The sequence below is a fragment of the Neopelma chrysocephalum genome, unplaced genomic scaffold, assembly GCF_003984885.1.
Source record: "Neopelma chrysocephalum unplaced genomic scaffold, ASM398488v2 Primary Assembly neopelma1_76, whole genome shotgun sequence".
Taxonomy (NCBI): Eukaryota; Metazoa; Chordata; class Aves; order Passeriformes; family Pipridae; genus Neopelma; species Neopelma chrysocephalum.
In genome coordinates this window covers 13873823-13895789 of record NW_020897737.1, presented here as the reverse complement: position 1 = coordinate 13895789, position 21967 = coordinate 13873823, and the positions used below count along the sequence as shown (strand labels likewise).

Sequence of the window (21967 nt, the reverse complement as noted above, 5' to 3'; positions counted from 1 at the left end):
TTAACTGGAGAAGGGTCAGGAATTCTGTCCATGACATTAATTCAGGTTCAGTACCTGAAGCATGTGCATAGGGGTTCTCTAGGGTCCAGGCTACAGAGGATTCAGCAGAAGGGTCCAGCAGTGCTGCCAGTGCTTGTCTTTTTTGTGCAGAACAGGATACCAAAGCAGGATATCCAGAGCATTGGAATAGTGACTGTGCCATGTGTTAACCCAGCTGTGCCAGCTTCACTCAGCCAGTCTGGCTGACAGTAGCAAGCACACAGGGAAAGACAGGCTTTAGCTTGCCTGTGGCACAGAGCCAGGATCTGTAGAAAGTTAAACCACACAACAACCAGCCCTATGAGCCCATAAAAGCTAAATCTCTCCTGTGCTGCCTGGCTTAGGAAATCCACACAGGTGTAGGTGTGCTGCAGCGAGCGCATTCACATCTTCGCTTTGCCAAGCAACACGTCCCCAAAGTGCCACCTCTGAGCATTTGCAGATGAAGTAACAACCACATTTCAGCCTTCAGGATTTCAGAGCTACAATTTGCACTCAGCAAAAGAGGGGCATGGGGATGTGCTCTGAGCTCTTCATGCTCCCCAACGTCGCCGTTTAGCTACTGCATGGTTTGAAATACAAATTCAGCACGAGAGCACAGAGTCCTGTCTGAGAACTGAGATGCCATTACAGCTGTGCTGGGATGTTTACCCATTGCTGGGTGGTATGAGAGAGAATTTGCTGTGAGCTTTACCTGCTGAATAATTCTTGAAACACAGAAATCTCTCCCCCTCCCCTAGAGGAAGTCAGAGTGTGTCAGAGGGCCTTGTGCTGTCACTCTGTCCTAGCAGAAAAGACTACTGGGCTCCACAGGGCTCCTCTAGGGATATACAGTGATTCCAGTGTGGTTGGGAAACAGCTCTCCTGTCCCTGACTGCTTCGTTCCCTCTCTCTGCAGCTGTGTATTCATGACAATTACAGAAACAACCCCTTCCACAATTTCCGGCACTGCTTCTGCGTGACCCAGATGATGTACAGCATGATCTCACTCTGCAACCTCCAGGTATGACCCCACCTCAACAGCATCACCCCATTTCCATTGTGGGGCCCGCTCAGCCATCCCATTCCAGACCCCAAGCACCTACACAGCTTTCTGAGACTGCTGGGAAGCTAAATTCACCTCTTGGATATCCCCAGTTTGTACACTGAAGCTCTTTTGACTCTCTGATAGCATGAAACATCCAGGAATCAGATCCCAAAGCCTAATGAATTATGGCCTGTGGGTATGGTCTTCATTTGGGACACAGAATGTTCTCCACACGTGTGTTTGCACCTGGATGAGCTCCTGCAAATAATCCCTGGCATGTACTGTATGCAGGATTCACATTCAGCCTGTACTTTGTCCCAAACCATAGGCATCAATTAATTTCATTGTCTGGATAACCTACATTCATATGTTAATTTAATAAAATAATAAAATTTTAAAATTAAAAAAATAAAATTTAATATCATAAAAGCAGTACAAAACTGCTTTTATTCAGTTATATTCCCCCCTTTCTTCTCCGTAGTTAAACACCTCAGTTACTGGGTTAAATATATTTTCTTGCCAGTAGGAATATGAAGAAAATCTTGCTTTAATGAAAGTTCATCCTATTCAGAAGCTGTAGGAACACAACATTTAATTTTTTTCACTCTTTTCCTGACTTTAATTAATGCAGAACACAATGGCAACTGAGCCATCCTCCAGCCCTCCCTTAACTAATCAGGGTGCTCAAATAACTTGTAAGAGACTGTTCTAATATCTCAGTGCTTTCATATGATCTCTGCAGTAATAGCAAGTTTCAAGAAAATTGCCTCCTCTGAGCTGCTGTTATTTAATGCAACAAAGGCAAATCTGAGTCATTTTTACTGGAAGGGAAGACAGAATTCTCTTTCTTGGCTGAAGTAAATTCATCTATGGAAAAATACTTCTCTTTGCTCAGATTTGCATTTCTCTAAAGAGTAAATAAAGGGGATTTTATACTTCTTTTCATTTATTATGATGGGGGAAGTAGAAATCATAGTATTACATTAATGTTTTGTATTTCACAGGAGAAATTTTCCCAGATTGACATTCTGATTCTCATGACTGCAGCAGTGTGCCATGACTTGGACCATCCAGGCTATAACAACACGTAAGTCTGTCTCTCTTGCTTTCTCTTCCCTTAAAATCTATTGGGAAGGTAATGCCGGTTGGCATTTTTTGGCAGATCAGGTTTTCCTTCTCACAGCTTGAGCTGGCCATGACCTTTCCCCAAGGCCCTTCTGTTCACTCACACGTGGGCCAAGCAGAGCTCAATGCAGCAAGCTCAGGTCTGGGTTGGGGTTACCAGCTGTCCTTGGCTCTGTAAGGAAAATGGTTTTTCAGATTTCTTCCAGCGCTTTCCCCCTTGTTTTCCTGAGAAAACAAATGAAAAAAAAATACTTTACAGATGTTAAGAGAGATATAAATTATTATAACAGAATAATGACACTAAAACGCAAAGGGGAATTTAACTTACACATTATTTTATGATTATAAATCATGAAGTCATATTATTCTATTTATTATCACGTGAGGAAATTACTGTTGTTGCCCCACACACATTTTTGTGTGCATGCATGTGTGTGTGAAAAAGAGAGGGAGAATCTAATTTATTTGTAACCATTTATTAAATAAAGGCAGAACCCAATTCTGACTGGGATCAGTGGGAATCTCTCAATTTGATATTAGTGGGGGTTGAATGGAGCCCAGACAGCTCCTTCTGGATTTTTTTCCATGTCATTTTAAACTACAGAGACTTGGTAAAATTTAAAGAATTAAAAAAAAACCCTGTGGGGGAATTAGTGCCTGAGATGATATTAAAGTAATATCTATTTTCTCTAAAAATCTGATTTAGTACCAACAGTCAAAAAACCAAACTGCAGCTAGTTGAATAAGCATTGAAAAGGCTGTAAATAAAAGAAAGCAGCGTGGTTTAGAGCAGCTGGTGTGTGTCTGCAGGAGCCCTCACTGTTTCTCTCCACGTCAGCTACCAGATAAACGCACGGACCGAGCTCGCTGTGCGCTACAACGACATCTCCCCCCTGGAGAACCACCACTGTGCTGTGGCTTTCCAGATCTTTTCCCAGCCAGAATACAACATTTTCTCCAATGTCGACCAGGACCAATTCAAACAGATAAGACAGGTAGGAATTCTGCTCCCGTCTGCGCTGTGCAAACTGTCCCCGAAGGTGCAAACACGCACGGACTTCCCCGCGAGTAAATCGCTCTCCCTACGGGGTAGGACTGAAAAAAGCCTCTCACACTGGAAGGATCCAAGAGGGGTTCTTGGAAAATTTCCTCAGCAGCGCTCCCTGGGATGTCTTGCTGAGAAATCATGACTACATCCTGACTATTAAAGCCTATGACATTTTGGGGGGAGATATTTATATTATTGAAGGAGCCAATTAGCTCTGGCTGGGGAACGATTAAGCTGTCGTGGTAGAAGTTTATGCTTCAAGGGAACATTTTATTAATGGCTTCAAAGTGGGCAAAGCAGAGCACTTGTACTGTTGGAAGAGGCTCTGGTGGACTGGGAGTCATCACAGTTAGCTCTGAGACAGTGAACAATGCTACAATTCCCATTATGACTTGAAGGGCCAAAATTCGATCTTGATTTCCACATTACACCTTCCTTACACACCAAATGGAAAAGCAGACTAATAAAAGGGCTTGGATACTGGTCTGGTTGGAGTTACTGATTCTGCCAGGGCATGGGAAGCAGGCATGGGCCCAGAACTGATCAATCTGTACGAAACTCCACAGCTTTAAATTAACCACATGTTTTCACATCATAAACTCTGCCTAGCAGGGGGATGCAGAGCTCCTAACACATTGACTGCATCTGAGTATTTCAAAGCCCATAATTCAAAGAGGATGAGCACAGGCAACATCCACATCTCGTGATTTTTGTCTCTTATTCGGGCCACTAAGAGTCAGCAGCAAAACCCACAGTGCTTTCCAAGGAGCCAAAAGTGGATCTTGGCAATCAGAGTGTGGCTTTTAACATCCTGTTGTACAGTTTGCTTTTCTACAATTAGTCAATCAGAAAGGAAAAACCTCAATGTGTCTCTGGCAGTGTTACAGATCAATCCAACCATCATTTTCATACACCATGAACTCTTTATAACCCTCTTCTAAGTTTTCTTGATGGTTTCAAGTCAGAAATTTCCCCTTTCATTATGAACAATGTAATGTATCTGAGGCATTCTGTGTGTAAGACCCTGCTTAGCTCTGCAATAGCAGACTTTGTAAAGAATGTCAAGTTAATATGTGAACATGTTTTCTTTGCTAGGGGATAATTACATTAATCCTGGCTACAGACATGGCGAGACACGCAGAAATACTGGACTCTTTCAAGGAAAAAATGGAAAATTTTGATTACTCAAATGAAGAACACATGACCTGTGTAAGGAGGTTTCGTGGATTGTTATTTTTCTGTGCATAAGTGTGAAAGCTTTTAGATTAATATTTGTTTGTTTAAAAACCGAGATTCAATATATAATATCAAAAAAAGAATCCTTCCTACATTCTCTGCCCCACCAGAAATAATTACGATTTGGAAGTGCTCTATATAAAACAGATTATTCTGGCTTTAGAAATCCTGGAGTCCCATCAGGTCCATTACTGTGGGACAAAAAATATACACAAGAGCACAAATTCTAGACTCCTTTACTTGCCAATCCCGTTGTCTTTGACTTCTAGGGAAATCTTTCCCCAGCTGCCTCTGAGTGCTACACAAAAAGCTTAATGGTCATTTGTGCCTGAATATCTTCAGGCAGCAGATAAGTGCACATCCCCCTGTGACACATCCCAGTGCTACAGGCAGGGAAACCAAGCCAGAGGGGGAAAAAGTGATTTACACAGAGTACCTGAGAGAGGGGAGAAGAGCCCAGATCATTTAAGACCTCTGCTTTAATCCTAAAACTGTCCTTTCTGGTTGAAAGCATTGCCTCCCACTGCCTTGTAAGCTGTGGATAGGGGGAAAAGGGCTGGCATCAAGACTGCAGTATTAAAGTATTATCCTCTTCCAGCTGAAGATGGTGCTGATAAAATGCTGTGATATCTCCAACGAAGTCCGCCCGATGGAAGTAGCAGAGCCCTGGGTGGATTGTTTACTAGAAGAGTATTTTATGCAGGTAAGAAGGAGGGAGAGATGCAATTGCACAGCTTTCTGCTTTTCCTGAAGCCCAACCTCAGCTACAGGTGCTCCTTTGTCTGACAGCCCAGTCCAGCTCTAGCTCTGAACAACCTGGACTAGTGGAAGGTGTCCCTGCCCACAGCAGGGGGTTGGAACGAGATGATCCTTAAGGTCCTTTACAACCCAAACCATCCTATGGTTCCATGGAAGGGCTTCTATTATAGAAAGTCAGAGAAGGAAGCCAGAAAGAGAACCTGCTCAGAGGGCAAGTGGATGCAATTGATTGCAAATTTCAGAAGAAAGACAAAAGCAACCCAGAAATCCTAATGCCAGCAGGCTGAAGCTTGTCCTCTGTAAAGCAGCTGCCTCTCGTGGTTTTTTAGCAAATATATTATTTTTGAGCCAAAAGGACAAGAGCAGTGGCAAGACAAAGTTGTCAAGTAAATTATATCAAATATCACACAGGAACTAGTTTATTTTCACTGCATGTGAACATCCCCCTAAAGACGAGGCAGAAGACTTGCTGGGGCGTGCAGAGTCAGACTTAAAGCTTCACAAACATCTCTCCTCGCTGGATTCCCAGCTGAACACAGCTTCTGGTGTCTTACAAAAGGATCCCTGGGCGAGCAGCCCTTTGCTGCCTCTGGCAGATGGGCTCCTGAGCAGCGTGTCCGAGCTGCAGTGGGATCCCAGCCCACACACAGCTGCAGTGCTCTGGGGAGCAGATGCCACAGCTTTCCTGGGTGTTTTGTCTGTACTTTGGTCGGCTGTGTGACAAGGAGGGCTTCTCACAAGAGACAGACATTTCAAGTGATGTGTCAGAAACATTTCTAGCTCACTGCATGTCCAGTTTTTCACTCAAAATTACAGTATTTCTGTGCCTTACTGTTTTGGCCACCCAGCAAAGGCAACATGTGCTGAATGATCCAATAACTGGGAGATAAAATCTGCTACAGAGTGTCCGTTTTGCACACACAGTCCATGACCTCCTTGCACATGAACCCACCTAGACATAATGAGTTATGTGGTTAAGTAGGTAGCTTGGCAAACCCTTTGCACTCAGTGGAACTACTCTGCATTGACCTGGCTAGCCAGAACTACTTCTAAACATTAGTAAAGAAGGAGATGTAATTTCTGGTTGAATAGCTGAAAATAATCACCCTCTGGAGAATTTTGAGGAAATTACAGACCTATTTCTTCTCTTTCAGAGCAGCAAGAGCCATTACCACCTTTCTGGGTGCTCTGAAATATTTTATCTCACAAATTCAGTGGGCTTGCAAAGGGAATTAGATGCCCTGTAAGCCTGGAGGTGAACATTTTCATGCTAGTGCTGAGCAGAAGTAACTGAGCAGAGTTGTCTTTATCCAGATGTTGCTCTCAACAAAGGGGATACATTGGCCCGAGGGAAGCACATTGCTATTCTGTGCTACCTTCAAACACCTCTGTGATCTGTGTCTGAAGGCTACTGCTCTTTAGCTTGTGATCAGCAGTACTTTATTCTCCTCATTTATTCTTCTAGCCAAGATTTATATTTTTAATTTTGGATTCGTTCCAGAGCGACCGAGAAAAATCCGAGGGGCTTCCAGTGGCGCCGTTCATGGACCGCGACAAAGTGACCAAACCCACGGCACAGATCGGCTTCCTGAAGTTCGTCCTCATCCCCATGTTTGAAACAGTAACAAAGGTAAGACACCCAAGGCCAGAAGCAGAAGGGGGGAATGCAGAACTCCAGCGTTTGCTCCATCGGGTGTTCACATAGCCAGGGAAATGGGGATGCACCATTCACACCCTGCCTTCCTCCCTGTTTTTAGTGTGTACAGTGAAAGCATGTAGGAAGTTCACGAATACGACAGGAAATGTTGATGTTCTTTCTCTTGTTTTCACCCAGCTATTCCCAGAAGTGGAGGAGGTGATGCTCCAGCCCCTGTGGGAGTCCAGGGACCACTACGAGGGATTAAAACAGATAGATGATGCTATGAAAGAGGTAAACTCTAAATATCTCTTTGATATAGTAAATATTATGACTGAATATGCCAAACATTGTAATTAAACAGCAGCTTGATTCCCAAACAGCAGGAATGCTTAGGGCATAATCATTATCATGAGAATCACATCCAGTACACCTGGCTGGGGAGAGGTGTGTGCTACAAACAGTAAGAACATGTCCTTGCAGAGTCCACCAGGTACCACACAAGTGTGGCCTTGGGAAGGGAGCCGCTTGAAGGAGACAAAACCCAGGGATAACTGCCTGAGGGGAGCACGTTAGCAGACACCTCCTCCTGGAGGGATCTGCCTTCCACTGGGAAGGAGTCAGGCTGGCCTAGACCACAGCAAAATGTCCTGGGGCTGGGCAGTTCAAGGCATTGCACCATCAGTGCGTGAGTTTATTTTCTGGCAAGGAACTTCCAGTCACGTGTCTGCCATCAAGGGTGTGCTTGAAATTTCATGAGGAATTACTCTGTCATGCACAGCACCCAGGAGGATTAAACACACAACCAGTGGGGCCATTTTATGGCTCAGTGGGGACCTCCATTTACAGAGCATTTCTCATTTTGACACGTAGGGCTCAGGGGAGGGCCACTTTTCCCTGCTGAGGTCTACGACAAAACCTGCCCAAGTGGAATCACAGAGTAGGGGTTTTATGGCATGAAAACATTTATGTAGACAGGATGATATCAGCCACTCTGTCATTAAAATAAATTGGGAAGTGCCCTGGAGCACAAGTTGTGCTGATATTGTTTGTTATGTGGGAAATTAAGGTTCATTCACTTGATCATCCATGGGTGGAACAGCAGCTTTCTGGTGTAGCTCCCACCCCCTCCCAAGTGCTTTGGAGGAAAAGCCCCTCAGGAGCACAGATACTAAGGCTGGTTAATCAAAGAGCACATGCTTTGAGGGCACTAAGTTTTAAAGGAGAACAAAGTCTTTCAGGCATTCTTCAGTTTGGAGAGGAGCATTTCTCAAATGAGGGAAAAAGAACTCAAATATGACTGTCAGACGGTCTGAGTCTTATTCATCTTTCAATTTGAGCTGAGATTTTACTTCTGGTTTACAGAAGCCGTCAAAACAGCATTTTTACACAAACTGATGGAGCTTTAATTGGAGTGTATTGGCACAAAAGGTCTTAGGAAAATAGGAGCTGCTTGAATTCAGAAATACCCCGAAACAAGAGGATTTAATGAATAATCTGCGAGCCTAGTGCAGTAGATGATGAGAAAGACTGAGTTCTGTTTACTCAGGACATGCATCCAAGAGCTGTTTGGATGAAACAGTGCCTGTGATGTTCCAAGCTGCCGGCTATTACTTCCCAAGAAACGTTGCACATGCCTTGTGGGGAGCTGGGCCTGTGACTCACAGCAGCAGCGGAAAGCGGCACCGTGTGAGTCAGGGGCACTAATCCTGCTCTGCTCTTCATTTTCAGCTGCAGAAACAGAAAAGTGAAAGTTTGACAGCCGGCAGCACCGAAAAGTGAGACGAGAAAAGCCCTTGAACAAGCCCCGAGGTTGCTCCGGTTTTGAGAAATGCTGTATTTGCCAAACAGACGTGGCGGCTGCGTCAAAATCCAGCTGGGACCGTGCATGAGGAGAAGTGGCAGGGATGGATGTCCTGCCTGCCTGGGCACCTCATCTAGAGCCTGCAGCCTCCTTACACAGGCGCTGCCGCCGTCGGACGCCGAGGGTTCCCCACGCTCCAACATTCCCAGCAGGATTCCCCCTGCGGACAGTGCACGGCTCAAACCTCCAGCAGAGCTGCCTTTCTGGTGACCAAACTGTCACCCACAGTGTGTAGAGACAAATCAGAGCTTAGCTAAAGGAGCCTTTCCTGGAAAGTGTTCCACTGGCATCCAAAAACACCAGAAGAAGTTGTTTTAGTGAAGATACTCTCTCCATGTGTACAGCAGTATGCTAATTACAGCACAGCTTAACAGATGCTTATATACTGACAAGGGTCCTGGCATACATTTTTGTTTGCCCAGTAGGCCCTAAATTACACATTTCTCTGTGTTATTCCCTGAATTTTATAGTGTTCACAGTACATTCAGAAGCCCAGCATAGTGGATGCAACTTTCTTTTTTTTTTTTCTACACTAGAAGAAATCAGAAGAAACCTTAGTGAGTTTGCAGGGTTGCTTTGTGGCCTGGTACAGCTGGACATCATGGGATCCTTCAGCATGAGCAAAGAAGGAGCACAAAGCTGAAACCACGGTGCAAACACATTTTTATCCTTGTTGATGCAAAAAAGCAACAAAAAGCCCCTTCAAAGATGTACAGTTTTTTTTTTTTTTTTACTTTTAAACTGATCTGCTAAATAATATATTCTTCTACAGAAATGGGTGTTGTACTTGTTTTCTTTTGCATATGCATGCACGTGAGAGCTGTTTGTGTTTCCTAGAGACAAATGCTTTCGTAATGAATACGAGGTAATGGGCTGTACGGGAGAGGGGAGGGACGGTTCTCCTTCGGAGGAGAGGCTTTAGAATTATTTTTGAGGTACATATGCATCATAAGTGCAACACCAAAAGACCTCCAGTTCCACTGATGGCTTTGTAAATGTTGGGAGCCAAGCTCTGCCCGGTGTTGCAGTTGTGTGAGTGGACAGCCAGAAACACTGTGATTGACAGCTGTGCACCGCAGGTTTCCCATGTTTGGTCTCTTTTGTTTTGCAAAAATCTGTATTATTTCAGCAGCTCTTCAATCTCTCAGGGAGATACAGATAACTGTGAAACTTCCATCTCTCTACCCTGGTTCTACCTGCAAGTTTCCAGAGACCCAGGAGAGACTCTCAGCTAGTTCTCTCTGCTGATGCCTTCTCATTTAAACAGCTTTTTCTCTGTGGTTTTGGGGTTTCTGCTACAAACTGGGAAAGGGTCTGGTCTCTGGGTTTGAACAGATCCCAAAGGAAATGGAAAGATCTAAGCACAGGGTCAGCTCCAACTTACACAGATATCTTCATGAATGGATGAACTAAACCCTAGTTTTGATTAACCTCAAACTTTTGATGCTTGAAAGTTGAATCAGAATTATGTGGTTTGGGCCCTTTGTCTTTACTAAATCTTTTAATCCAAAGTACATTGTGACCCAGATTGTTCTGCTGTGGAATTTTTCACTTCTTTTTGACAAGTAAATTGAATTTACCATCTCCATTCAAGCGGATTTCTGTCACAAATCAGCTCCCAGAGCAGATGAGCTGTGCAGGAGCTACAAACAATTGCTTAGGCTGTGCCAAGTCCTGCACTGAGCTACTCACATTAGATGAGAAAACCTGCTGTAGGAATTTCACCAAAACTTCTTAAGAGTTAGATCCTTATAGGAAGTTTTGCTTCAGTTGGAAGGATTTTCTCTAACCACAAGCCCTAATCCAGCAAGTATTTATCCATGTACTTAACTCCCACCAGCCTAGTCATGGACCCTGGCATACAGGAGGTACTTGCACAGTCCAGACTCCTCAGTTTTCTCTAAATGAAGTGTGTGGATCTCTGGGGATTTATGGCCCCTGGGGCCTGTTTTGGCTCCATCACTTCTAGAAGCAACCTGAAAACTGTTTACTTGAGACAGATGATCAGAGGACGTTGATGAAATCCTGCTGACTTTTCTTGGAGCTGCGTCAGAAGTGTGGGAGAAGGGAATGCAACCCATCCTCATGATGCTGCAATGTGCTGCGAGGCTTATTCAAAGAACAGGCAACACCCAGGCTGCTATTAGGCAGCTGCAAGAAAAACCCACACGCAATCACAACCAGCTAATGGTATAAATGAGAATACCACAGCATTTTTTAATCTCGTTTGCCTATGTAATATTAGATTTCTAGGAGACAGTCCTCCCAACACATGTTTAACCAAGGGTAATGTGAGGCATTCTGTCATAATTCTAGGTTTTTATTCTTTTCCCATAATATTTAACGTTGTAATTCATATGCAAATTAAAGGATTTGAGCATCTTGGCAATCAGCCCATTAAAATGTCACACATTTTCAAGGTGACATTTTAAAATTAGACTTAGCATGAAAATGAAGTTTTCTGAGGCAGGCAGACAGATGTCTCAAGTGTGATTTAATCCTTTTCTCTCCCTAATGCAATGAATAAGAGCGAATATTATATCCCAGTGTTGTTTCAGCTTACAGTAGGTGTCTTACAGGGAACCTTCTGTGACCTGTTGCATGCAACCCTCAGCACCATGACAGTGGCACGTGCACCCCAGCTTTACATTGCTACTCCTCGACTTGTGATTCACACTATTTAGCTTGGAAAACAAGGGATTTTATCTTTTTTTTCCCTTTTTTTTCTTTTTTTTTTTTCCTTTTAAACTGTGAGATTCCCCAGCCCTGTGACTCCCTTCACTTTTTAGTATGGCTTTGATAATCAGATCAAGCTGAGGGTATAGTGTAACTGCATGTCTTGGGAAGGGGAACAGCTCTTTTAAAATCATGAATAAACCCCCCCCAGCAGCCAACGTGGAATGAAAATTTAGTGTGTGTTAATACACGGGTTGTGTAATGCCACAGAAGGATCTGTACATGGAAATAGTTCCTCTCAGTGCTGCCTCTGAGCAGCAGCAACAACAGAATCTGCTCCATATGGGAGCGAAGCAGAGAGCTGGTGAGGAGTATGAGCCCCTCAGGAGAAGCACTGTCAAGCACTGTTCAATTTTCCTGTTTGGACAGTGGCTTTTACAGCAAAATGCCCCTTCTCCCTGAAAACATCTGAAGGACAAGCCTTACCTTTCGTGCCTGGCCTGTGCTATCAAGACCACACACATTGCTTTTTATTCTCCTGTCACACTGTGAAGGTTTCTGTGAGAGGGCAGACACAGTGGGCCAAATCACCTACCCCACTAATGCAGAATCTCCCCAGATTTACCTATTTCCCACACTATCATCTCCTGGATTTACCTGTGGCTGTAAAATACAGCAACGTGCCTGTTAGTGACAAGCAGCACTCGAGCTCCAGCCTGCAGGAAGGATTTATGTGAAAGCACAGCCTCGTGCAGGGCCATCCAGCTGCTGCTCTGACTCCCAGTGCAAAAAAAAGAAAAAAATATATATCCAAGAGATTGTTCTGGAATCAGGCACATCCCAGCTCCAGGCTGTGGTCCAAAGGACACCAGGCAGGTCCTGCCCTCCTGAGCCACCCTTCTGTATGTGCAATCCTCTGCCACGCACACCCTCATGAATGAGATTGTTCAGCACCAGCAAAGCGAAGCAAAGACTTTCTGAAGTGTGTTTAAAACAGCTTGGATGCCCATTTTCTAGGTGACATGGCAGAGCAGCAGGTAATCTTTCCTTTTTGTCAGCTCTCCAGGGCAGTGCCGAGGCAGAGGTGTCCCTTGTACTCTGAAAAACTGGAGCGTTGGAGTCCTGGTCTGTGTGTGGGTGCTGTGATAGTGCAAGAAACCAGTAAGTCTTAATAATAAACCCGGATCTGCCACTGGCTTCAAATACCCTCACAAGCCAACACATCTTCCCTCTCTTTTCAAACAGAGATCCACATCTGTAAAGCACCTGTGGTTTTCAGATGCAAAAAACAAGCAGTTACCATTATCAGAAAATAGAAGCTTCTGGTCGAAACCACTTATTAGTCATCTTCATAAATGAAGAAGCTGTAATCATCAAGTCAGACATCGTGTTGTAGTCAATCCGACTCTTTGCTAGTGGGAAGTCAAACTCACATACACAAAAAAAAAGCTTTCTGACTCTTTTGGCTCATAATCAGGAGTTACAGGTGTACTCAGGCACAAGCACACACACAGAATTGCTATCTGTACACATTTTTGCAATACTCTTGGCTCTGTTGCAAGACAAACTTAGAACCAGGAGGGTTTGGAAAGTGTAAACCAGTCTCCTCACAGCCAACATTTGCTATAACATCTCTGAGGAAAAAAAATCTGTTTTCCAAACTGTGTGGAATCAGAGTTACTGCCTGGCTGAGAGACCCAGCAGATCCTCTGCCCTCAAGCTCCAAACTGACAGGGACTTGGAGCATCTCTGTGTCATTTTATACTGAGAGAGCTTGCTCTCAGCCCACTGATGGTGCTCTGGGCTCAGGACAGCTGGGACATGCTCCAGGCTGCAAAATGCCACAAGAAAATCAACACAAAAATGTATAAATCCTCCTCAGATTTGTGTGCCCAAGCCATGCTTTCTAGCTTTTTTTTTTAACAGCTCCCCTGTTTAACCCCTGGAAGCCAATTTGTCCCACAGTGCTTGTGGGACAGCCACTTCAGGGCTGACCAAAAGTTACAGCATGTTGGTAAGGGCATTGACCAACTGCATCTTACACAACAACAAGCTTGGGGAATCGACCACCTCTCTAGGAAGGTGGAAAGATTTCCTTTTTGATAAGCAAATTTCCCCATTAAAAAAAAAAAAAAAGAAGAAGAAGAAAAAAAATCGGTATAAACTCGAAAGCTTGACATTTTATTTTCTCTACTGAAAAAGCCTCAGCTAAATGAAATGAGCATTCAGAGCAACGTTTATGTATTTGAGCTATTATTTTCCTTCAAAAAAACCCCATTTTTAATTTCAGGCAGAATTATCCTTAAGACACCCCTACTAGAAGTGTTTTCTGCCACTTTTTCTTGTCTAGCTTTGAAACAACCTGCCCCATTTGGCTTCAGCCCACAGGAGACTTCTTGGCAGCTCATGGCCATGGCTGGGATCCCTCCTTAGCTGCCCTCGGACCCTGTGGAGGATGGTGGGCAGCAAACACATGGATGAGGGATGGGGAGCTGTGCAGGCACTGGGTGAGTGACTCGTGCCTGAGAGGAGGCCAGTGCACCCCAGAAAGTGAGGCAGAGCCTGGGGCAGGCACTGGAGTGGCCAAACCATGCTCACACCAGGAGTTTGTTGCCTCTTTTCCCGGTGGTAGATGTCCCACCACCACTTTCCAGTGACAGCCAGGGCAGCTGGGCTCACACGGTGCCTCCAGGCCTGGCCAGCAGGGTCTGGCTGCAGGGAGGCAATTTCTTATCTCAGGGAAGAGCTGATGAAATATGTTCCTAAAGGTTATAGGATAACAGGCCTAAAACACCGTGTACTTCAGGAAGTTCACCAGGGAGGTGTGTGTGTCATAAATGACAATTTCGTTCCTTCCAGGCTGGAATTTTTTTTCTTACCCTCACTCAAGACCTTGATCCTCCTGGTCATGCTGCCTGCTGAGTGTGTGTTGCCAAGGGCAGGTCTCCAGGAGCAGTGACTTGTCCCAGCTCCTTTGCTTGAAGAGGACACACCACCCATTTTAGGGGTGATGAGCCAACGCTGCATCATCCTGAGTCGGTGGAGGCTGGACATGCCCTGCCAGAGAGTTTCAGCAGCGAGTTTTGTGTCCATCTGGAAGGCCTCCTGCATCCAGGGAGATCTTAGTTTGCAGTGGACAAAAAAGTACAGGAACCTCCCCTTTATTTACAGCCTTTCATTTTATCCTACCAGGTGTTTCGTTTATTCACCCTGTCTGGTGGTTTATTCACTGACCTGTGCTTCAGGTTGCCATTTCCACCCATGCAGGAAGCCTCAGGTGCTGCCCTACTGCTGCACAGTGCTAAGCACCTTCATAAAAGGCATTCCTATGCCTACAACTTTATTTGTTTATTTATTTATTTAACTGTTTTGATTAAGGAGAGAATTGTAAACACCTGGTAGCACCCAAAGTTTTTCAGTTGCACTGGATTAGAGACATTCATATAGCCTCACTTATATGTTCTACAGATTCAAGGCTCAACAGCCATCTTTTGAATGAAAATGCATAAAATTAAATTGAAAAGGTTACAAGCTGTCTAATACTGAAAGCTCGTACCAATTAGTATGGTACAGCTCTTTTTTCCAAACATGAGCTATTCAGGCTGACTCAAGAGTGTTTATTTTTTTCAAAACTGAGATTAAGTCCATTATTTCCAGTGCAACAACCTTATAACACCTCTGAATTTATCTATAGGACAAAGGTCTTTTCTCATCCCAGTTGTTAACAATTAACTAGGGAGACAATAATCATCTTGAAAGACACATTGTACATGGAGGGGGATTCGATAGCGTGACTTACAAGAGGATCTCAAAGTTTGCAGAGTGAGAATGGTGTTTGCAGATTGTAAAACTGAGTAACAACCCCTGGGACATTCTTTCAAACAAGAACTGAATCCTGGGCTGTGCTGCATGGAAGGATTTGCTCTCCATACAGTGGGGTCAAAATCAAAGCCTGTTCCCCAGATAAGGTTTGCCTGGGTTTTTTTGAGCCCTGGCTTCTTCAGAGCTCAGCAAAAGTTAGTCTCACCACCACAGGTTATATCAGAATTCGCCCTCTGAACGTGCATTTACACAGTCCAAGTCTTTCTGAAGCTGCAGGCTGGTGCCTCCAACTAGTTCCTTGGAAAATCTGCTTCTCTGTAAACATACCAAGTAATCCAGAGCAGATAAAAGTGTCTGGATTAGCCCTGGGTGTGTGTGGACATGCTGCCCTTGCTCCATCATCCCAACTGGTGCTGCACCTTTACTGCCAGGTGACTGGCAGCATAGCCATGGATTAGCTCCTGCAGCTGTAGCAAAAGGAAGAGCAAGCCTGGCACCCCAAAATTCCCATCCCATGGGTCCAGCTCCACCTTCAGCCTTCCTAGAGGGGAAGGGGTCCCAGGTTGGAGGCTGCACATCTGCTCTGCCAGTGCTGCTAAGACCAGGCAAGAAGTGACAGGACAAGGGGGAATGGCTTAAAACTGGAAGAGAGTAGGTTTAGATTAGATATTGTGAAGAAATTCTTTGCTGTGAGGGTGATGAGGCACTGGAACAGGTTTCCCATAGAAGTTGTGGCTGTCCCATCCCTGGAAGTGTTCAAGGCCAGGTTTCATGGGTCTTTGAGCAACCTGGTCTAGTGGAAGGTGTCCCTGCCCATGGCAGGAGGGTTGGAACGGGATGATCTTTAATGTCACTTCCAACCCAAACCATTCTGTGGTTCTGTAACAGGCTCAGGAAGGGCAGTGGAGTCCCTGCTGAGGATCTCATGGAGTCCAAGCAAGGTGCACTTCCCAGGGCAGCAGAGGTAGGAGCTGGCACTGCAGAGCCAGAGGGAGACAGGACACCAACACCCCTTACCTGTGCTCTGCGTGTAAAGAATAAAACTGAGGACTCTGCTGGTCCTAACTGAGGAATAAAGTTCCATGCACTACTACCAAGTACCAAAATAAGAAGCACTGTTCACCTGGACATGAGTTAAATGTCTCCATGCTGTTGGTGTCTCTCAGGTTGCAGTACAGCATCAACAAAGGAGGCCTGGCAGTTACATTTTCACACAAATTTGCATGCTGGGCTCATTAGACAAAATTCCAGTTACGCATTCCTGGATGCAGGAGCAGCAGGCTCAGGCCTAGCAGGGTATGTACCATTTCATGCTCTGTGATGGCTGCAGTGTTTGCATCAGGCATGATTATACCTTCTTCTGCCAAAATATGGGTTCATTAGCTTGCATCAGCTCCGTCCATTTCCCACATTGCCCAAAGCTGAAACCTTTTATCTTCTCCGGTTTCTTGGTTTTTTTCAGAGTAGTATTAGCTACTCTACTCCATTAAGAGCCCCTTTTTAGCCCACCTAAACGTATTCTTATATAGGGAAAAGCAGCATAATAACAGGGACACATATGGAGCCTGACATTTCTTTTCCTGCTGGTACTTACTGTACAAAAAGTCCTAGAAGAATATCAATGGTGTCTGTCTTTTCACAGGTGAAGGGGACTAATCATTTGAAAGGACTCTCCATCTTTCAACCAAAAAGGCAGTTTCATTATTCTTTTGCAAAACACACTGAAATCCCTCACATGACACCCACATCAGTCTCCTCACTCCCAGCTGCACAACCATTGTGCTGAAGAACTGCCAAGGGAGGATCAAAGAAGAAAATTATGCAAAATTTTCAGATTTTCTTTTTATCCGCAAGGAGTTAGCAGGGTGGGGAGGATAATAGCACTATTCTCAGTGATTGCATGGTGCTGGCAATAAACCTTGTAACTATCATATGTATGTAAAAGCTACTGATGACTTCTAATGCCTCTGCCAGGAATATGATTCCATAAGCAACGTGCATCAGCCTTCCAGCTCTGAGTGGTCCCACAGGCGTAGCCACCAGAAAGACAAGCAAGCCCCTAAAACCACAACAGTTGAAGATGGAGCCAACACTTACCCTCTCAATGCTAAGACTACCATGCTTTTTTTTTTTTTGGAGTATTCTCTCCCTCCATATCAAGGAGAGATTTACCAGCTGTCAATTTTGCAGTAATCACAATCCTAGCGAGGACGCGAATCATCCCAAATAGGTTTGGCTCGGTTGCAACCGTGCCCTCAAACCTCAGACTGCATCTTTCAAATCTAATCACTGCTCCTTCAGTCTAGCTCTAACCTTCTATAGTGGTTATCCACGTGGGTACATAAAACTGGGACATTTCACTGGAAGCCTCTCAGTTTAAAATTAACCCAGCTTTGTCCATGTTCCACCAGGAAACAGACATCTGTAAAAATTAAATGGAAATGTGTTAGAGCAATGTCATTAATGCTCTTTTTACTACTAATCCCACATATTACTTTTTGCTGGAAGAAGATTTCATACCATGGTAGCCCCAAATTGCTGGGCAGTCTGCAAATGTTAAGTGAAGCACAGTTTGTGCCTCAAGGAGTTGAGCACATAATCTGAAATGGGACATAAATGAATTCAAATGGTCACTGCACACCCTAAAATGGGCCAGTAGATGATGGAAGAACTCTGATGATGCTGAATGTTCTGCAGGGACAGCAAACTCCTCCTCCCACTCTCATTCCTCATGTAGGTCCTACTCATTAACCTCTGTGTGAATACAGAGCTGGTGCCACCTTTGGTCGCCAGGATGATCTGAGAGAGAAGCCAGGAAAATCACAGGGATGCAGAACCCAATCAGTAAAACACTAATTACATTTCTCCAAAATGAAGTTGCCACTGCAAACCCATTTGGATTTTTTTCTTTTTTTTAGCTGAAGTTTCTTGCTTGGCTTGTGGCAGTGATGGTCACAGCATGTGTATTCTGCTGCAGTTCAGGAAAGATTTGCTGATTGCACAAATCCTACCCATGGCAGTGTGTGCAGGGGCTGATGCAGCTCCTTTACACCCAGACAGAAACCTGATGAGTAATTCTACAGAGGTGATCTGTTTGCTTCTCAGAGGTGCACGACTGAAAATTCAAATCCAAACGGATTTTCCCTTCCACGCCTCGATCTTGCTGAGCTTCGTGCTACCCCTGCTTGTTCAGTTTATTTGATGAATTTCAATTAGGATAATTTAGATATGATTTCCTCATGAATTATGTCATTTTATTGAACGTGGATGAGCTGAGTTGGGAACACCATGCTCACCTTATCTAAGTGCAAAGAACCCATTAAAATGACAGGCACAAAGCAAAGCACACTGGGGCAAACCCAGGCTGCCTCTGCCCTCCCAGGAGAGGCTTTTCCTTTAAACGGAGCTGTTCCTGACTCACCATGGGCACGTGAGCTGGAAATCAGTGTCTGCTGCCTGGGGAATAGGGCAGACATGTCACTGCAGGGTCACACACACACTTTGCCACCTCTCAGGTGAGTAAGAGCTGAGTAAAGTAGTGGTGGTGCAGCCATGACTATTCCGAGAAGAGCTGGTTTTCCTCCTGCCAGGGATAAAAATGAGTAGTCAGTGCTCACTAGGACTGAATTCCCTTTGGTTTGAGGCCTTGAAGGACCTCACTGAGCCAGAGCAGCCTGGCTGGGTCTATGGGTTACACTGTGTGTGGAGAGGAACTTGTTCTGTCCCGACAGGGAGCCCACCCAGAGTAAACTGGGTGTGGGCAGTGGCTGTGCAGGTTCTGGTAGCCAGGTGCTGTGAACTGGGTGGACCAGCCTGGGTTGGCACTGCCAGTAAAGCCTGAGTGCAGGCTGGCTTTCCTGGCATCTACTTCTGCAAATTCTTCCATGGTTTAGAGGTGGCCAGGGTGGGATCAGCTCCCAGCCTCAGTGACATGATCTACCTGCCTGCCTCCTGCTCAGGAGCAGGAAAAGATCATAGAACAGTTTGAGTTGGAAGGGACCTTAAAAATCACTTAAAAAAAACCCTGCCATGGGCAGGGACACCTTCCACTAGACCAGGTCCCTCCAAGCCCCGTCCAACCTGGCCTTGGACACTTCCAGGGATGGGGCAGCCACAGCTTCTCTGGGCAACTTGTGCCAGGGCCTCACCACCCTCACAGGGAAGAATTCCTTCCTAATACCTAATCCAACCCTACCCTCTTTCACTTCAAACCCACTACCCCTTGCCCTATCACTACGTGCCCTTGTAAAAAGTCTTGTAAAAATATGGCAAAAGTGAGCTGGAGACACAGCCACACCTCCTTCTGTCTGTGCCCTCGTGGTGGCCAGGCACAGCCAGCTCCCCCAGCCTGTCAGCACGGCTCTGTGTGTTTGCCCCTGCCAGGCTCACTCCCACAGACCTGCTGTTTCACAGGGAAGCTGATCAGCAAGGGCAGTGGGTGGGCAGCCCTCTCACTGCCACCACATTCCCCAGGGAGGCAGCAAGGACTGGATATCCGAGTGGTGAAACACCTTCTCATCCCCAGCTTCTCCACTCTCAGGAATAAAGTGCCAGCCACACTTGCAATGCTACTCACTGCTTACCAGGGAGTGAAATTCCCCAATATTTTCTTCGTCTCTTACAACTTTGATGTAATTTTTATGTAAAAAAAGGGTTATTTTTGTTGAAAAATATGCTGGTTTTGACTAGGCTGATAGCAACAGGCTTTGCACGTTAATTGTCTTCAGGCCAGTAAGATGAGCTGGGTTCTTGATGAGAACTACAAAAAGAGCCAAGACCATAGAATGGTTTGGGTTGAAAGGAACCTTAAAGGTCATGTCATTCCAGCCCCTCTGCCATGGGCAGGGACACCTTCCACTAGGCCAGATTGCTCAGAGCTCCTTCCAGCCTGGCCTTGAGCACTTCCAGAGATGGGGCAGCCACAGCTTCTCCGGGCAACCTGTTCCCATGCCTCACCACCCCCACAGTAAAGAATTTCTTCCAAATATCTAACCATGCATACAGGGCCTGGCTGTGCCTGTGGGAGAAAGAGGTGGCAGCTCTCACAAAGAGATGAAGGATGAGTGTGGGAACTGGGGAAGCAACTGCACCTCCCAGAGAGCCCTAACAGGAGAGTGACTTCTCTGGTTCTTGTTGCTGAAGGTTGGGTGCAGTTATGCCAGTGATATGTGCAGAGAGAGCCTGACACTTGTCACTTCTGCCAGCACAGTGACACAAGATGTCAGAAGCCAGACCACAGCAGGAGCACTGTGTCAAAGCACGACTGACATGCACTGAGGGGAATCAGGCAGGGAAGACACATCAGTCCAGAGGGAGAGCTGGAAATGGCTGTGATGGCTCACACACCTGATGGATCAGCCCTGCATCCCTCAGCAGGCACACGAGCCTCCCTCCCACACCCAGCAGGTGAGGAGAGCAGCTCTCCCTGGGCCATGTCTTCCCAGAAAGGGATGCAGCAAGAGGCCCAGACACAGACTGCACCCCCAAACCTTGTCATCTCTGTGGGGAGAGCTGGGTGCCAGGGCAGGGTGGCACCAGGTAGGCAAAGAGCGGGACAGGGCATCGCCTACGTGGTGCCAGCGAAGCCCCACGTGAGGCCACAGGGCAAGAATTGAACTGGGAACCTCCTAAGAATTACAGCTGTTGTTGATTCATACATGGACTTCCCCTTTGCTGTCTAGATAAGGCTGCTGGGTTTCCCAGCGAGCATAAATAAAAGCAGATAGAGCCAAAAAACTCTTGCTTTTTGATTTATTCAACCCATTTCCAGTGTCTTGCTAACAACACCCACTGCTTTTTTAGAGTAAATGAAAATGCAGCAGCAGCTTTTCCATGCTGGTGCCTGACACATCCAAATGGAGCTGCTACACCTGACCACCTGAGTGCTGTGACTGTTCAGGGACTCTAAAGCTGCCAAGGTGAAACAAAAGGATTTTCCTCTATTTTTTTTTGTCTTTTTAGTGTAGATTGTGCCTGCTTGTTTTGGGTTACAAAACCAAATCAAAACAAAGAGTGGCTGAAACTTCCTCCTGGCTGCACCATGGAGAGCAAAGAAGGGACAGAACCTGATTTGATATGACTACTTCTGACAAAAAATTTGAAATCTTACATAGATGGCTTTATGCTGAGCAGAGGATCACTGGGGTTTTTTGTTCTAAGTTGGCCGTGGGGTTTTTGTTTGGTTGCTTTTGGCTTTTGGAGAGATTTTTCTTTTGTTTTTAATAAAGGCAGTGGCAAGGGAGGGAAAAGGCTTAAAATTCAATCTTATGACATAATGACCAAAGTCCCTTTGTCACTGCTTGAAAACAAGCAGATAGAAACTGCTTTCCTCTCTGAAGAGACTCTCATAAGAGATTTCAGGAAAACTGAGTAGTACTGGTTGATTAATATTGTTCTTCCTAGAAGTTGCATGACACAAAACAGTTCTGCCTTGTTTACAGAACAGAATTCCCTGGTAAAGTATTCCAGGAATCTTAAAGACAGTGACTAATTAATACAATCATTATTTCCTTGAAGATGAAGCTTTCGCTTTCTGGTGGCTGGTTTATTTGCTGAATACTGTTTGCCTTAGATGAGATGATGAGTTATTGCTTTAGATAAACCAAAATGTGCATAGATAATAACGTGAATCCTTCCACAGACGAGGAAACAGGGAAAAACCCATCAGGGTAATGTTACTTTTACTTTAATATAACTGGTGTGTCACACCCTGCCTTTCTTGAGCTTTGAAATATT

General features: G+C 45.2%; 1 protein-coding gene across 4 annotated transcripts in view; it reads left to right on the top strand.

Annotated features, from left to right (window-relative positions):
* PDE9A (phosphodiesterase 9A) overlaps positions 1 to 9479 on the top strand; it is a 49632-nt gene extending 40153 nt beyond the window's left edge. For 3 of the 4 annotated variants that reach the window (XM_027689104.1, XM_027689105.1, XM_027689103.1), the window contains 8 exons: positions 938 to 1042; positions 2071 to 2153; positions 3030 to 3186; positions 4335 to 4448; positions 5074 to 5178; positions 6736 to 6864; positions 7069 to 7164; positions 8602 to 9475. In XM_027689104.1, coding sequence (XP_027544905.1) covers positions 938 to 1042; positions 2071 to 2153; positions 3030 to 3186; positions 4335 to 4448; positions 5074 to 5178; positions 6736 to 6864; positions 7069 to 7164; positions 8602 to 8652 — 840 coding nt within the window. In that variant the 3' untranslated portion in view covers positions 8653 to 9475. Of the gene's footprint in view, positions 1 to 937; positions 1043 to 2070; positions 2154 to 3029; positions 3187 to 4334; positions 4449 to 5073; positions 5179 to 6735; positions 6865 to 7068; positions 7165 to 8601 lie in introns of all 4 variants that reach the window. The other variant, XM_027689102.1, reaches the window with a different exon arrangement.
* Positions 9480 to 21967: the final 12488 nt, after the last annotated feature.